Source organism: Xylocopa sonorina, chromosome 1, assembly GCF_050948175.1.
Source record: "Xylocopa sonorina isolate GNS202 chromosome 1, iyXylSono1_principal, whole genome shotgun sequence".
In the NCBI taxonomy this organism is placed as follows: Eukaryota; Metazoa; Arthropoda; class Insecta; order Hymenoptera; family Apidae; genus Xylocopa; species Xylocopa sonorina.
This window is the reverse complement of record NC_135193.1, coordinates 13,965,622-13,982,477: the sequence shown is the minus strand read 5'-3', so window position 1 is coordinate 13,982,477 and position 16,856 is coordinate 13,965,622. Positions and strand designations below refer to the sequence as shown.

At 31.2% G+C, this 16,856-nt stretch overlaps 4 protein-coding genes across 7 annotated transcripts; 2 read left to right on the top strand and 2 right to left on the bottom strand.

Annotated features, from left to right (window-relative positions):
* Positions 1–756: 756 nt before the first annotated feature.
* Rogdi (rogdi atypical leucine zipper) lies at positions 757–3,919 on the bottom strand. Of its 2 annotated transcripts, none has more exons than XM_076903103.1 (6): positions 3,475–3,652; positions 2,805–2,876; positions 2,604–2,738; positions 2,262–2,540; positions 1,974–2,183; positions 757–1,912 (listed from the first exon to the last, which is right to left on the bottom strand). In XM_076903103.1, the coding sequence occupies exons 2-6, from the start codon at positions 2,871–2,873 to the stop codon at positions 1,844–1,846; spliced, it is 762 nt and encodes a 253-aa protein (XP_076759218.1). In that variant the 5' UTR covers positions 2,874–2,876; positions 3,475–3,652; the 3' UTR covers positions 757–1,843. The 2 variants fall into 2 exon arrangements, with proteins under 2 accessions (XP_076759218.1, XP_076759209.1); XM_076903094.1 differs by lacking the exon at positions 3,475–3,652 and adding an exon at positions 3,744–3,919 and having other exon boundaries at positions 758–1,912.
* LOC143428323 (glutathione S-transferase theta-1) lies at positions 3,606–5,628 on the top strand. 2 transcript variants are annotated; one of them, XM_076903119.1, is made up of 5 exons: positions 3,606–3,720; positions 4,396–4,704; positions 4,804–4,954; positions 5,097–5,277; positions 5,355–5,628. In XM_076903119.1, exons 2-5 carry the CDS (start codon positions 4,505–4,507, stop codon positions 5,510–5,512), a joined length of 690 nt encoding a protein of 229 aa, XP_076759234.1. In that variant the 5' UTR covers positions 3,606–3,720; positions 4,396–4,504; the 3' UTR covers positions 5,513–5,628. The 2 variants fall into 2 exon arrangements, with proteins under 2 accessions (XP_076759234.1, XP_076759225.1); XM_076903110.1 differs by lacking the exon at positions 3,606–3,720 and adding an exon at positions 3,947–4,082.
* Positions 5,629–5,963: 335 nt separating this feature from the next.
* On the bottom strand, positions 5,964–10,886 carry LOC143428103 (uncharacterized). Of its 2 annotated transcripts, XM_076902791.1 has the most exons (8): positions 10,237–10,886; positions 9,669–9,979; positions 9,329–9,575; positions 8,018–9,201; positions 7,835–7,905; positions 7,558–7,762; positions 7,138–7,377; positions 5,964–7,072 (listed from the first exon to the last, which is right to left on the bottom strand). In XM_076902791.1, the coding sequence occupies exons 1-8, from the start codon at positions 10,832–10,834 to the stop codon at positions 6,017–6,019; spliced, it is 3,912 nt and encodes a 1,303-aa protein (XP_076758906.1). In that variant the 5' UTR covers positions 10,835–10,886; the 3' UTR covers positions 5,964–6,016. The 2 variants fall into 2 exon arrangements, with proteins under 2 accessions (XP_076758906.1, XP_076758897.1); XM_076902782.1 differs by having other exon boundaries at positions 9,329–9,979.
* A 3,614-nt stretch (positions 10,887–14,500) lies between these two features.
* On the top strand, positions 14,501–16,833 carry LOC143428172 (cilia- and flagella-associated protein 45). The gene is made up of 6 exons (XM_076902896.1): positions 14,501–14,768; positions 14,850–15,251; positions 15,391–15,776; positions 15,835–15,967; positions 16,126–16,419; positions 16,636–16,833. The coding sequence occupies exons 1-6, from the start codon at positions 14,577–14,579 to the stop codon at positions 16,831–16,833; spliced, it is 1,605 nt and encodes a 534-aa protein (XP_076759011.1). The 5' UTR covers positions 14,501–14,576.
* Positions 16,834–16,856: the final 23 nt, after the last annotated feature.

Here is a 16,856-nt window from a genome sequence, read left to right as displayed (position 1 = left end):
TAAGGTAAATTACTTTTTGTATGAAATTTATTAAGCTATTTTCGTTTTAAAGAATGCAAATTAAACAAAATAAATAACACTTCTACTTAAGTACGATTCTGTATTTTATGGTGGGTATTTAATGTAACAAGTAACTATAAATAAAATATAATTTTGTAAAATGATATTGATGTAATGTAACATATAAGTACACAACACAATATTAAAAACTCAAGAAGATACGATTGTTAAAACAATATTGTTAACCTTTAATACCTAAGCCACAGCGCTTTGAAACATGACATTTTTACAAAAGTGCATACATTGTGATTAACAGTGATAAAAGCAAACTAAGTAATCAAAATCATTGTAATTTCTGAGAAAAATTTAATTTATAAAAGAATTATTACTTTGATTAGTTTATGTAAAAAACAAACATACAAATACAAAACTTATCTATCATTGTTTTTTGTTCATTGAGTTATATGGAAAGTTAATGAATCACATTTATGTTACACTATTTCCAATCTAACAATTTATTTACAACTAAATTAGATTTATACAGCACTTTAAAAATACCATAATTTGGGAATATGTAGATTTCAAATACCTTTTATCAAAAGAAATGAGTAAAAACTAAAAAATTCTTATTAAAGCTATGGCTTATTACTTGAATGTATATATCTATATTGCTTGAAGTTTTTAAATATTTTTATTTGTATTGTTTTGTTATCATCATATCATAAAACATAATAAAAAATCATTGTAACACTTTGAATGGACACAAGTTTAAGAATGGATTATAAATACTATGAAAAATTATTTTCTGCATAAACTTTTTCCATTTAACTCAATACAAAAAATTGATTTTAATGTTGAAAATTACATCGTTTTACTTTTCTTTCTTATGTCAAAGCAATTCTAAGTAGTTAACACGTTTGTTGTTGGCGGATCTGGTTATACGAGTTAAAACTAATAAAACCTTACGCTTCAAAAGCGTGAGCCGTAACAAACGTATTAATATAATTGTATTGTGATTCATATAAATTGCTACTTCTGAGCTTTGTATATAATAACAACAACATTAATCGGCAACAATTATATTAATATTAATATCTAGTTTATGATCAATGAGATATTTCTATGTAAATACAGTATGATGAAAGGAACGTCATACCACGGCAATGTGGGTCAATATATATTTACTAAACAGTATTTTCTTTGGTAAGTAAAATAAATTAGCCATTCAAATGTTTAAAACAATAATTAGATACGTAAAATAGTAAAAATTAAAAGCTGTAGATTTACATATATTCTTCTTTAAAAAAGGATATTAAAATGTAAATAGTATGAAAGGAATTATTACAGCATTCCGTAAAATCACAGAAAGTATAGTGTAAATATACTGCTCAACTATTCCATTAATTAATTTAGTAACAATTTATGACTATTCATATTTAAATTGAAGCTCCTTATATAAGATTAAAAATTATCAAATAAAACTCTATATAATCTTAAATATAGGCACAAAATTAATTAACAAAATATTTTCAAAATCATGAATGACAATAAGTTTTCAGATCTTGTACTAATATACAAGAATTAATCTTGCATATTTGCCATATTGTATCCAGTAAAATATACATACATGATTCAAAAACTATTTTTAAAATTGCTATTAATAAAAATAATTTAATACATATTTTTAAAACAAAGTTTTGTTTATGAAAACAAAATCCACTAAAAATGCTACCAGAGCATTGAATGATACATATACTATTTAATATGCGATATAAGTGTACGTATACACATAGAAAATCATTTTCTTAAATGAAGATTATTTTACTGTTCAAGTATGATTTGATTACCAACTTACGGCAGAAGTAACATGAGAACCAACTGTAAAATCTTTGTATTGAGAAAAAACACAGATCTGGAAAATATTATAAATGAGACAATGAAACTTAAGAAAAAATAACATTATTTAAACTAACCTTATCTTTTAGTCGTTGGCAAAGTTGTAATGCTATAGTGAGAAGTACTAGAGCATCATTTAACCATGGGACACTGCATTCTGCTTGTTGAGTTTCATACTTAACGTTACCATGTGCATTCTCTAACTGGTATATTGCTAAGACCAATTTGTAACTTTGAATATAGAAGCTAATAGCCAAATTTTCTGGAAGATTGGGATTTAGTGATTTCTGTAAATTTAATAGGTTAGTTAATTAAATATGAAGCGAGTATAACAAAAAACGTTGACCAGAAATATATTCACCTACCATATTACGACTTTTAATAAGATCATCGATAGTTTTTTTCCTAGGAACAATTAAGCTCGTTCGACTGCGTTGAAGACAACCAAGTATATTCCCTAATACATGCATAACTTCATCAGATGTTTTGAAAGGGTAATGACGATCAACATTATCTATATGAGCAATAGCTTGTTGTAAATGGTTAGCAGCATCTTGTATCTGTTGTAACTTCCAAGGGTGTTCATTCTGTATACTTGTCCTCATGTTAATGTTTTGCTGACGTTGCACTTTAAAATTAACTTCCTATAAACATTTTCCCATAAATTAATTATTTAATTGCAAACTAAAGGAATCATTGTTACTTACTGCATTTGTAATACTGTCACCAGTTAAAACAGCTACACATTTCACTTGATCATGAGGTGCAGTAAATACAAACCTATCTGTTCTATTGTGTTGATCATTACCAAATAGTGCTAGTGGAAATTTTTGGGCACATTCCTGTAAAATGACGAAAGCAGTAATTTCTTTGTTCTTTAATTGCATCAATATATATTTTTACTGTACCATTAAAAGATTCCTTAATTGCGATAATGAAGAATGAACCTCTTCGTGAAGCACCCATTCAAACTCCATTTGCTGCAAGATTATACAATTAAATTGTTATTATCATTATAAATGCTATTTGTTATATTGCTAATATATTTCTCAATTTATTCTATATGTATATACATTGAACATGTATAATAAAAATATCTAGACAATTTTATTTATAATGAAACAATATAAAATGGTATTCTGAGATTAATAATGTGATATTTTTAAACATTTTTGTTTCAGCTACATGTTTTTTAGAAAAATATAAAATTTATGAATAAAAACTATATTGGTGACTGAACATTAACGGAAGTAACTATATAATCTTTATTTTGACATGAACCTGCAAATATTTTTCCAATATATATTTGAATAAATTAATATCTTATTCTATTGTCTCAAATTTTTATGATTTTTATAAATGTTATTTTTTGGTATTCAGAAATATAAAATACTGTAAGTACTCAGTTTCAAGTTAGAAACAAACAATTCTACATATATACCAATTTGTATTTTACACAAGAGTTTATTATGTACAGAATTATAAACCAGAAACTCTTTTGCTTATGATGAATGAATGTATTTTCAAATAATGAATCATATCAGGGAAAAAAATATTGTTCTTGACTTATGTATATACTTATATTCTTCTATAAAATTGTATATGTATTCTAAAATTGAATTGCATATTACAGAATTATACATTGGTAGACGTATGCGAGAAAAAACAACGTGACGATAATATAATCTAGCGGAGGGAACATAACCACAAAGAACTCGTTTCAATAAGGACAGCGAGAGTTAGTTGATTAGTTCGACGATAGATAAGGTACACTATCATCGTGAACTGCGAGACGACGAGGTCGCCTAAGTGATTAGATAAACGGTAGGCGAAGGCAAATAGCTTACGAGATTGTGAGCCTCCTCCTTCTCGCAGTCAGCCATTTTTCTCTGTCGAGTGATGCTTCCACTTGCTTCCTAGTTATTTAAGTCTTATGCATCTAATCTGTATGTTTCGTCCCTTACTTTTCACTTTCTTCTTATCGTTAGTGCATTTCATTTGCCACCGATTCAACGAACGGACGTTACTGCCGTGTTAAACACGAGAGATAAATTCTATCATCTTTTTCAACGTAAAATTCTACGATCTTAAATAGATAAATCGTTATCATTGTAAGATATTCTAATTGCAATCTAGGATTAGTATGAGTTGCTAAAGAAAAAAATTTGCAGACTGATAGCACAACCGTAAGTAAATTCATGGCATTTGGAGCACTTATTTCGGACGATTCATTTTTATAAATTATTTGCGGCACAAATCTCACATTACTATTAAGATTCTGGGACAGCCATTATGTGGCTTACTTTCATTGCTACCTATTTTTAAGCTTTTCTATATTATGAATTTTCTTAAAATAGAATGTTTCTCCTATGATATTTTGCTATTTCACGTAAAGATTTCTTCTCCGTATAATTTAATGAATCCGTTCATTTTATCAAGAATTTTTAAATTGAAATTCTAGAAAAATATATTATATTTTAAGTTATATTTTATTTGCAGGTATTTATTTGTCTACAATTGATAGTGATAAGATAGCAATTTATTTTGTTTTAATTATTGAATTTTGTCATTGTTGACTTTTTTTGTACGCATAATTTATTGCCAAGTCATGAGCTTGAAATTGTATTATGATTTAATATCACAGCCAAGTAGAGCTCTTTACATATTTTTAAAAGTTTGCAATATACCATTTGAAGGAAAAATAATAAATATAGCAAGAAGTGAACAACTTACACCAGAATATGAAAAAATTCATCCATTTAAACAGGTTCCTGCTATTGAGCACAATGGATTTAATATGATAGAAAGGTATAATTATTCAACAATGTATTCTATAATTTATATTAATAAAATATATATGTATACTTTATAATTTGACATAATTAAAATATTAAATTTTTTCTATAGTGTGGCAATTTTGAGATACCTTTGTAGAGAATTTAATGTTGCTGATCATTGGTACCCTAAAGAATCAAAATCTCAATTAAGAGTTGACGAATACCTTGAATGGCAGCATCATAATACCAGAGCCAATTGTGCTTTATATTTCCGTATAAAGGTAAAGAGATTCCTTTTTATTTGCAACTGTAGAAATTACTTTATAAATAAGATATATGATTCTGTAGAATATTGCATAACTGTGCATATATATCAGTTTAAATATATCAATTTTATTAATTAGTATCAAATTTTGATTTTAGTATCTAATGCCATTGCTCACTGGACAATCAGCAAGGAAAGAAAAGATAACTGAATATGAAAATCGTATGGTTAAAACACTTGATGATTTAGAAAATGTTTGGCTCAAAGATAAAAACTTTTTGGTTGGATTAGACATTAGCATTGCTGATATCCTTGGGGCATGTGAGGTGGAACAAGTTCGTAAGTAATAATATGAACCAAATTTTATTCAATAAAACCAAAAGTAAAAATAAATATTATGTAATTTTTAATTATAGGAATTGCTGGATACAATCCATATGAAGGCAGGCCTCGTATTTCTTCTTGGTTAAAGAAAGTTGAAGAGAAAACGAGTCCTTATTATCAGGAAGCTCATATGTTTGTAAATAAGCTTGCAAAAAAGGCAGAACAAGATGCTTTAAAAAGCAAGATTTGATTATTTCTTTTTTCTTTGAATTTTTATACTTGAAGAATATATACATTGATAATTATATAAGTGATAGCATTTTATTGAGTTGCAAGTTTAGGACTGTGATATTGTAAATTAAATATTGTGATAAGATTACATTATGGAATATTATTCTATAAATATATATTGTTATGGATGAAATTTTTTATTATGTTATATACGTAATTGTATTTGCAATGAAATATTTACAAATATTTGTACAATTTCTACTTACTTAAATAAAGACATGTAAAATTATTTCTTATTTCTAATGTTTTAATTTATTTAATTAAGCTTTAAATGCAGCGAATTGGTAAAACTGTACTTATTTTTTTTAATGTTTCATAAAAATTCTGCATACTAAATTTTCATCTAATCTGGTTAATAATACATAAAACGTGGATATAATAAATTAGAGACTAAGATTAGAAGTAATTACCTTTTTAAATGCTTATCTATTATTGGGTTTTTGTTTTATTAATATAAACAATATTAAGTGACTTTTTTTAACTTTGGCATCTTCTTTGGACATTTTTGTACGTGCATACACCAATGTTTTTCTTGGCATCGTTCATCGCAATAAAACACCATCTCACACCCTAAGCATTTAAATTTCGGCCCAATGGTACCACAATTTGAACACGTGAAATTATATGAACTATTTGGACTACGATTCACTTTACCGAGGTGCGGTGTCTCGCAATTTCTAGATCCATTTCCTGAGTCATTTTTCGGCAGTTGTGTATGGGAAGGAATTAATGGCACTCGGTATGGCGCTGAAACTATAGATGCCATGGCAGCCTGAGTATCATTACAAGTAATCGGTTTAGTTTGTGCAAAATTATCCGCAGTTTTAACAGACACCATTCGGTCAAATAAAAAATGTTGCATATTCTTATATTTTGAATTTTTCTGACATTCCTCATTGAAATTACTATTTTGTGTTTGGTTGATTACATCGCGACTAACTAACTTAGTAGATTCTGGCATATGAATTGATTCCCTATCGATGACATTTGTAATACCAGCAGTTGATAACGCATCTGTGCTCGCTTTATTAGTATACGTTAATGTATCGCATTGCCTGTCGAAAGAAGCAGCTGCGACAACAGCAGCAGCCGCAGCAGCAGCAACAACGTCGGGAATCATTCTATTCCGAGAAAATTGACTATTCGTTGCGTAACCAACTGGAGGAGCACGAGGTAGAGTTTGATGCGAGGAAGATAAAGACTGTGGCGACAAGAATAATGATGGTAAACATGTTGTGTTACCAACGTTGGTAGCGGTGGGCTGATTTTGTAGGCGATCGAACTCTAAATTATTCGGATGCTGCAAAGAGTTTGTCGATGTTGAAGGATATCTTATTATTGGATCTTGTATCGGAGGAAATCGTTTATCCATATGTTGCATTGGTCGTAAACTTTCTTGCATAGGAAAATTATATCCTGGCAGGGTATTAGAATGTATTCGAGATTGATATGGATAAGTAGGTCCATAGGGAAAAATTGCTGGGTGATAGTTTAAGGTAGCATTGTTATAGGGGTCAACCTGCAATTGGTAAAATATTAATACATAAATATTACTTTTAATCGAAATGATAAAATGTTACTTACAGCATAGTTGTTCAGATAAAATTGAGTCATAGGAATAGGGGGATAAATATTAGGACGTACAGGTGGAACTGTTGCAACAGGTTGCGAAAGATTTACGGATGCTGCAACATGTTGCAATAATTGTTGTCGTTGTTGTTGTTGATGGTGGTATTGCCATCTTTCTGTACCGCCTTGGGTTGTATTCATCACGTCGTTGGAGGTACTGGGTTTAACTATCTTTCGTATTTCGGATCCAGGATTCTATAAAATGTTATAGAATTACACAAGTTGTTCGGTAATAGGAATGGAAAATTCGGAAAGAAGATTTGTTCTGATTTCGTCTGAAATTCACTCTTAAAAAATTTAAATATTTATTTAAGAAGAATAATAAAATAGATAAATATTAATCAATAAATTAATTAATGATATTAAAGAAATTACTCTCAAGCGTGTGGAGGTCTCTGTTGTTGCAAATGGACCTTTTCCGGTGTATTGTAATTTAGATTTACCTCTTGGATTTTGTTTCTTCGATATTCGGGCAAACCAATTACCTAAAGTAGGAAACTGTTCGGTTATAGAATAATTGCTATCACTCTTCTGTGCCGAATCGGTCGGTATTTCTTCTCTTTTATAATTTTGTTGTAACCTGAAATTTGTACATAAAACGAAATATAGGAATTTATAGTAATAAAGTATATGAATTATTGACAGAACTTACGTAAGTCGTTTCTGACTCAATATTGTCTGTGATACGTCAAGTTGAGTTGATTGAGCTGAGCTCGATGTAACCTGAAATGAATTTAACAATATATTGCTGTAAAGACTGTTTGCGAATAAAATTATCTTGATAATATTTATATCGTAATTCGGGTTATGCGTGAGCGAAAAATTTCTGACAAACCCGTTGTGAATTTATGTCATCTTCGTTGATTTTCGGGAATAAAGTGTCTGTCCAACTCGATTCACAAGGATTAGACTGCAATGTACACTCTTTTGGGGGAATAAGCTTATTCTCAGCTACTGTTTCAATCATTTCGTTCTCTTGAACAACCGTTGGTAATTCCACAGCACTGGTTATAGAACTTATTAATGGTCTAGGATTGGAAACATTCAGATATTTATCTTGTTCTGATTTTTGAATTACAGGTCGAAGATACTGAGAATACACTTCTGTCAACTGGTCCCCTTCGTTTTTCTTTTTTCGAGTTTTAGGACTATCCTCAGGAAACTGAGCAAGTTTCCTACAATGATTTAAAGCGTTTTGTTTGGCATCAATATCAGAACTTTCTAAGTCAACGTTAATGTTATTCTGTTGGTGTGGAAGTGCAGTCTGAGAATGTTCTTTAACATTCAATGTATCGTTGTCCATAAAATTTAACTGAATAGAGTTGGTAGGGTGTGGTATTATGGAATCTTCGTTTATGAGCCATACTTTTTTTTCTGTTACTTGCAACTCTTCTACTACCGAGTCTTGGCTCGATGTAATAGCTAAGGACACTCTAGGTAAAATTGGTGGGCTATCTCGAATCTCTTGAGGTAGTATATTATCACAAGATAAAGGCGATCGCGGTGACAATTTCGGTGGTTCTGGTGATGAAGCCGGACAGCTATTGTTCTCTGAAGGTACTTCACTCGTATCATTCAGATTTGTAGAAGTGTGTTTGTTGCTTGCAGGACTTGCACTATTATCGTTTAAGTCGATCACTTCTGTGGACGCCGGAATCGCTGCAGACAATTTGCTGTGTAATTTAGATAAATTTTCAATCTGCTTTTCATAACGATTCATCACTTGTCTTAGTCTGGTACTTTGTTCCGAACTGGAATTATTTGACATCTGTTTAGACAAATCTAAAGCCTTACTGCGTAACTCACGAAGCTTTTGTTTCAACCTATTTCGTCTATACTTCAGTTTGTAGCTATCAGTGTTTGAGGATACAAGCCGTGTGTTTTTTTCGCAGAATATATTAGTCCAGTCGGTAGAATTTGGATTGGATGATGGTTGAGGTGTTTTACCCGTAATGATCCTGTAATTTGACTCGTGTTCTGGTACCGTGGTGACCCGAGCATTGCTATAATCTTTTGCCCCTGCAGCTAAAAGAGCAGTATTTATTTCGTGTTCAGTATATTAAAAAGCTAAAGATTTAGAATTTTAAGAGAGTATGATACATGTACTTAAAGCATTTTTTTATACAATATTTCTTAACATTCTTACTTGTGCGCACGACTTTCTTCAGTCTTAACGGAGGCACCAACTTGTTGCTGCATTCTTCTTTCGTTGTTTTATCGACAACTTTAGCGCATTTGTCAGTACACCGATTTTGTATTTCCCCATTTGCGTTCGAACCACAGAAATTAGTCAAAAATTCCTTAATCGAACTTTCGACTCGTTTTTCTTTATTCTGACTAGAATCTGCGCCTTGTGATCTTCTCTTTTTTCTCGTTCCTTTAATATTATCTGCCTCGTGTTCAATGCTATTACTATTCCTTCTCTTCATCATATTCAGGGTTCCTATGCTAGAAATTTCAGGAACGGTATAATTCATCAGACTCACAGATTCTTTTGACGTCATCTGGCTTAGAGAATTAACATCTTTTTCCTCGGGAATCTCTTCATTTGGCGGTGTACCGACCGAGTTTACCGATTCTACTTTAACCACGTCCAGTGCAGTAGATTTAGGTAAAATATGCGAATTACCCTTTCGAAGGTATCTTGTAGGCACTCGTGGAGCTGGACGGATAGGTAAACAACGATTCGGTTGTATTGGTATTGAACATGGCCCATGGTCTCGTAAAGCAGTTGCTAAACTCTGATTACTACTGCAATTTAATTTGCTCGAGCTATCTGCTATCATAATTCGAGGTTCTGGAATGTAATAATAAATAGTTCAAGGCGAGTAAAGTTGATTAACTAGAATTAATAGTTAACAAAAACAATATATTCATCCCGTAAGCATTAAAGTATGTCTTGATTAATTATAGTAAATGTATTTTACTTTGCGGGTAACAATTTTAATGTATTATATTGCTGTACATTTTGGCAGCTAATTAAGCGGATGCTTCCTACTTGTCTTCGTTAATTGTCTAAGACACTTAAATAATTGTATTATTTAAATTGTGTACCTAATGTCACATCCTTGGTTCCGGCTTCATTTCCGTTCACAGTGTTCGTCTTCACATCGCAGAACCGTTTCAAGATTGTCTGTTTCCACGTGTTTTTCTCGTCAGTAGTTAAATCAACGAAAATAGGCCATTTCTGATTGCTTGCTTCAAAAATTACATTTTCTTCGAGCGAACAATCGTAACCATTTTCTTCGGTGAGGTTATTATTAAGCTTCATTAAACTATCTCCGGTTCTGCTCAGACTTTCGCATGTTTCAGCATCTTCGTGAATCTCACTGGAGCTGCTAATTAAACAGACATCTCGTTCGTCCTCAAAATTCAAGTTGTTTTTATCGCAATACAGATGTTCCACTTCGCAACTAACTTTTTCTTTTTTAACTTGTAGCTTACTCGAAAAATCATCGAGAGACGATAAATTCGAGGATTCGGAGAAATTGTTCGTCCTCTTGTAAATGGTATTGTCGCGAGATATTATAACATTTGACCTACAGTCCTTGGTAAGTAACTTAATCGGTGATTTTTGGGGTGGTTGTTTTTTTAATCTTTCCCTTTGGTTTTTCAAGGTAGCATTCGATTGATAACTGCCGAATTCTTTCATTTTCTTTTAACGCACAGCAAAAACGACTTAAGAAAGGGCATCGGTTTCTTGTATCGATACAAGTCGATGTGAAACAAACTGATGGTTGCTTTTTAAACAGAAATGGTGATTAATTCAAACACAAACGGCGTAACATTGTAAGATTAAATTTTTCAAAGTTTATGTTATAATTTAAAATGTATCGTGTAAATGTCAAATTGTTTTACGAATTGCGGATCGAGCTTTTACTACATAAAAACTATAAGAATTATATATTATACGCTTCTTTCTTTTCATGTTTTTAGCATATCACGTATTAATTAAATTCATAAAAATCAAATATAATGTCATTTCATAATAAAGTAGATATAAGATCAAGTATAAGTTAACTTGATTTACACACGCGTGTTTTATTGACACAAATATTCCGTTTTATTTTACGAATACGAACGCACAATCATTGTCACAAGAGAAAATATTATTTCTAATTTAAAAAATTAATCGGAATCCCTTTTCACATTTTTCACTCACATACAAAGAAAATAATCATCAGTTCAAGAACACATGCATGTATAACAATTTGTTGTATTCAAGTAGACCAATTAATCTGTAGAAAAATAAAAAAAAGTATATATTATAATTTTGCGTAATCCGATGAGATTCCACTTAATATTGAAATGGAAATACGAATAAAAGTAAATAACAAGGATAAAAGCAATTTTGTGCACGTGAAATAATATTCTTTTGAGAAAAACAACTTAAATAAGTATTAACGTGGAAATTGTAAAAGGAGAGTCCTCAGTAGAATGATATTATCCAAGTAGTGTAAAGTTATCGAATTGAACTATCCCGACTGACACATGTTCGCAAAGTAGATCTTGCATATACGCTCGCGTTCCCACTTCTAGAAGAGTTCTTATTTGGGAAACCTTTCGCAATTGGCCGACTAGAACGCAAGTGGTTTGGCGCAGCTTTACGACAAGCAAAAAAAAGGACAATATGTTTCCCTTTGTGGCATTACTTAATATACATTTTTCATTCCTAGAAACGCGTGCACTCTTCGCTAATCGCGGATCGAAGTGTGGTTGAAACTTGACAGACGTGGTGGATATAGATTGGTTCTCGTTCCCCTCTTTTTTTCGTACATACACATATAACAGTAAAGGTTTTAAATGTTACTCGTTTCGAGAGAGAATATTTTATAATGAAAAAAACATTTTTTTGTAGTATCATGAAATTTTGAAATTTTGAATCATTGAAATTTTACATGTAGCATGCTATTTAATTGTATTTGCTTAACAATATCTATTCCACGTTAAAAGATTGTAGTGGATTTATAAATAAAAGGGTAATACATTCTGAAATCTTAATCAAATATGAAACTATTGTTTTGTAAATTGGAAATCTGTTAAGTAAATTAACATTACATAATATTGTAAGTATTATTGATTGTTGATTACAAGAGCGGCAATTACTAGAGCGGTCATCGTAACTAAAAGCTACGAACTTATAACAGAAAAATTTACAACTTCTATACTATAAATATTCAATTCTGTATTGAATAATAGTATCTTGATACGTATGTGACTGAAGTTAAATTTAACTGTTGGGTGTAAATGGTTATTTTTTGTATGTGTGTATCGTGATATCGATCGACTTTTTCATTCTTCAGACACTGTTTAATGCTTAAATGTAAAAGTTCCCCTTGCAAAATCGATTCGCCAAATAGTCGGTACGTTGTATATTTCCCACGAGAATACATGGAACAGCTGTTGCACGTTGTATCAAACGTAATACTCTTGTTTTTAACATTTCATTTCATAAAACAATTGCAGAGAAAATCAATATTCTTTTTAAACACTTTAGACTTGTATAGTAAAACTATTATTGTTACGTTGTACGTCTCTTTTGATACCAAATAACATTTGTTTGAAACATCTTTTCAAACAGCAAATAGTTTACCAAGAAAGTTAAGTAATTACAGTTAAATAATTCACTGCATATTTCTAAACAGAGAAGAAAAGACGTATAGAATTTTTTTTTCAAAAGTATCAATTACAAATCATAATATCATCCCAGTTAGATTTTAAATTTCAATACATTCCAAAACACTCTCCGTACGAAAATCCATTTTCAATATTCGGCGGATACTAGAGTATATTCTTTACCTGCAGCACAGCAGACAAAAGACGCGACAGCATAGACACATGTGCATTTTCCCACCTGAAGAAAGCCGACGACGACGGGAAACTCGACGACAAACGCATACACGAGCAAAAGGGGTGAATCACCCTTGCGCTCCTTTGGTTGGTTCTACATCTTCACTAAGACAACAAAACAATATATTTTTAGTGTACATAATTTTTGTGCAACACAGTAATTAGGTTCTGAAAACTTAAAAAACTGAGAAATTATGTAAAAAAATAGGTTCAAAATACGATAAAAAACTACGGGACCAAAGAAGTGATAGAGCTGTCAAAAATATAATTATTAAAAGATATCAGTAATTTGTACTGAATATTAAACTATATTAGTAATGTTATGCAGTAAATCGATATCGTGTTATAGAAAGGCCGACTTCTACGGAGTTCACTTGTTTTATGTATACGCATATGTTCATTTAAAAAATTTCAATATACAGGGTGAGAAATTTTTACAGCTGATGCTACACTTCAAAAGCAGCAAAAAAGTTCATATAACCCTAGGTCCAATTTTTTTCAGAGAAACAGTAGTTTCACTCATATTATTGATTGCATCTTCCAAACCGTAATTCCTACAAGAAAATGACAAACAATATTGATGCAGAGCGATAAATTTGCTATTATAATAGTCCCTATTTTACCTTGAAACTCGAGAACAAGTGGAGTAATAAAAGTTTAAACTTATCTCAGGAAGCAAAATTTGCAAATTACGAAATCTTTGATCTCGTATTTAAGTAGTTATTTTTAGATGTGGAGGGCAGTAAATTTCACAAAAACATCTTTAGTCACTAAGCTTTCTAATGATATAATCAGTTTTTTATTCCGTTGCATGAAAGCAAAGAAATTTTGTGTGAAATGATGAAGACTGCAGGTAAACTGCAATATATACGTTCATAGCATTCAAATATTTAAAAAAATTTTTGTTTGTACTCGTGGCGCTATCTCTGTGAAAAGTGCTCAAACTTGTCGCACCGCGTTATCGACAGCGAAGTAAACTACTGAAGAACCACTAGCGCCATCCCTGTGCGAAGTACTGAAACTAATGCGCGAGCAGTTTCAGCGCTCCTCGAATAGATGGCGTTAGTAGTTCTTGAGTAGTTTACTTCGCTGTCGATAATTATGTGCGACCAGTTTGAGCACTTTTCAGAGAGATGGCGCCAAGGGTTCCGGAGTAGGGTCCGCAGCATCTATCTCACTCTTTCCTATAACTTTCTTATATATCTTTCTCTCTCTTACCTCTAAAGCGGAAGATTAGTATCGAACAAACAACAAAGCAATAATTGGTCACTGTTTATAAATAATAAATGACTTGTTCCGCATCAGTCCTCTACATCAGTTTATTTTGATCAATTTATTCTAATTTTTATTCCATCTATGTTTACAACGACAACAGAAATATATTCCAAAAAGTACTATCAAAAGAAGCTGTAAGTATTCCTCAAGTTTACCGCGCGAAGAAATATGAATTTATTTGTTAAATTCGTTTTAGTTATAACAGAATAACCTTTACCAATTAATAAGTTAGACGTCGAGAAAAAAGATTGACACTCTAAAATTGTAAAATGGTGATACAAAAAGTAGAAAAGAACACATCAAAATTAAACACTGTTTGTACATCAGTATCTAGTAATACAAAAGATTGGAAGAAATCGAAATTTAAGGATCAAGTTTGTTCGGGTGCATTACAGAATACTTGCACCCGAATTGCTGAATGTAAAACAAGCCGTTTGCAACATTGTTCTTCTGGAAAGCAGGTAATCTTGCATTTCTATTCTAATAAATTTAAATAAAAACTTGTACTTCCATAGCACTAAAATATTTAATAAATTATTTAGTTACCTGAAAATTTAAGTAAGAATAGAGGGAGAATGCGAGTAAGTGCTATGAGAGAAAAATTGCCATCTGCAAAAGTTCTGACAAAAAAAGAATACGATGAATTTCGTAAATGTACCCTTATGTCGGAGACAGAACGAAAAGCAGCTCTGAAAGTAGATGAAGAAGGAATGCAGAGACTTATAAAAGAGAGTATAGAGAGGAGAGAGGAATTTCGTAGAATGGATCGAGAGAGGCCCCAAGAGAAATGTGCGCAATTGATCGAAATTGAAGAGGAAGCTAGGAAAAGAGCGAAACACATTCTTCAAAGGGCGGAGAACATGAAGCTTGAACAAGAAGAAGAAATTCAGAAATGTAATAGGATCATCCTTGAAACCAAATGTCGAGCTATTCGAGATGCGCAGGTAAATAAAATGATGAATGAAACACGAAATGAAACAGTAAAATATTACACCAAATATATTTTATAAAATGCAATAGCTTTTGATGAGAGAATATTCGTATTTTCTTTTCGTAATTACAAAAGCTTACATACTTTAACAGGTAGAAGAGAAAAAGTTAATTGAGTGTGAATTACAAGAGGAAGAAAAACGATTAAATGATATGATGGAAAATAAAAGGAGATGGGCCATTAAAGAAGAAATAAAGAAGGAGCAGGAAGAAGCAGTCAAAAGACAAAAATTTACCAATAGTTTAATGGATCAAATAAAGGAAAATGAAGAAAACAGGATATTAGAGTTTGAAAGAAAGCAGGAAGAGAGTAGATTAATTAATTTAAGTAATATTGCTTGGCAGCAACAGGAAATTGCGAAACTACGAAACAAAGAATTGGAAAACGCACGGATTCGACAACAATTTACTGAAGGAAACGAGCAATTGAAACATCTCAAAGCAATGGAAGAACAGGAAAATAAAATTATTGATCTCAGGTACAATTGATCGAACTGTTTAAAGTTTAATCAACCCGTAATAATATTTTACTCACAGGTTAAAAGAGTATCAACGATACAAGGAAGAACGGGAAACAAAACTAGCGGAAGAACGAAGATTGGAAAAATTACGAAAAGAGCAAGCTAAAGCTTTAGTTGCAGCACAATCACTGCAAGCAAAAGACGTTCAAGTATTCAATGTTTTAATTAATAGTTGTATTTTATCTTATTGCACGTTATAAATTTTATAACAGCATGCTTACTCTGTATGAAAACTACTAATGTTGACAACAAAATGTAAAAAGTTTATATTAAAACATATGAAAATACGTTTTTTCTACTTCTATAGGAACGACTTGACGAGTTAAATGCTGCACGGGTTCAAGAAGAAGTAGAACGACAGTGGAGGCAAAAGGAAAAGGAAGAAGCATTGAAAAAAGCAGAAGCTCAAAAATCTCTTATGAAAGAGAGGGAGAAACAATTAAATAACAAACGAATAATGGAAGCAATCGAGTTAGAACGGGAACAACGCGAATTTGAAAAAATTACACGTGTCCAAAAAGAAGCTTTTTGTCGAGAACAAGAAGAACGCGAAAATAAACAACGACGAGCATTAAAGCACAGGAGCGAAATACTAAAACAGGTTTGTTTTTGAGCAAATAATTTTAAAATTATTAATTAATTATGTCATAAATTATTTTAGTTTATACTAATATTATTACACAATACTTTCTGTTATCATTTATTAAATTTTGCCACACATGAAGCATTTTATCACATTTAGCTATATCAAATTCTGAGGATTTTATTTTTAATCATATCTAATTTAAGCGAATATATTATCTATTACTTCTATCAGGTAAATGAAAAGGAAAGAGAACGTATTGAGGCGAGACAAAAAATGTTCGAGGAAGGTCTAACGATTCGCACAGAAGCTGCTATGCGTAAGAAGAAAATGCGTGAAACAATGGAAAGGAAATGTAATGAAATGAGAAGGGACAAAGTGCCTGAAATATACATAAATGAAGTCAAACGAATGATCGACAATATACAATAAATATAATAATTTGCGATTTGACT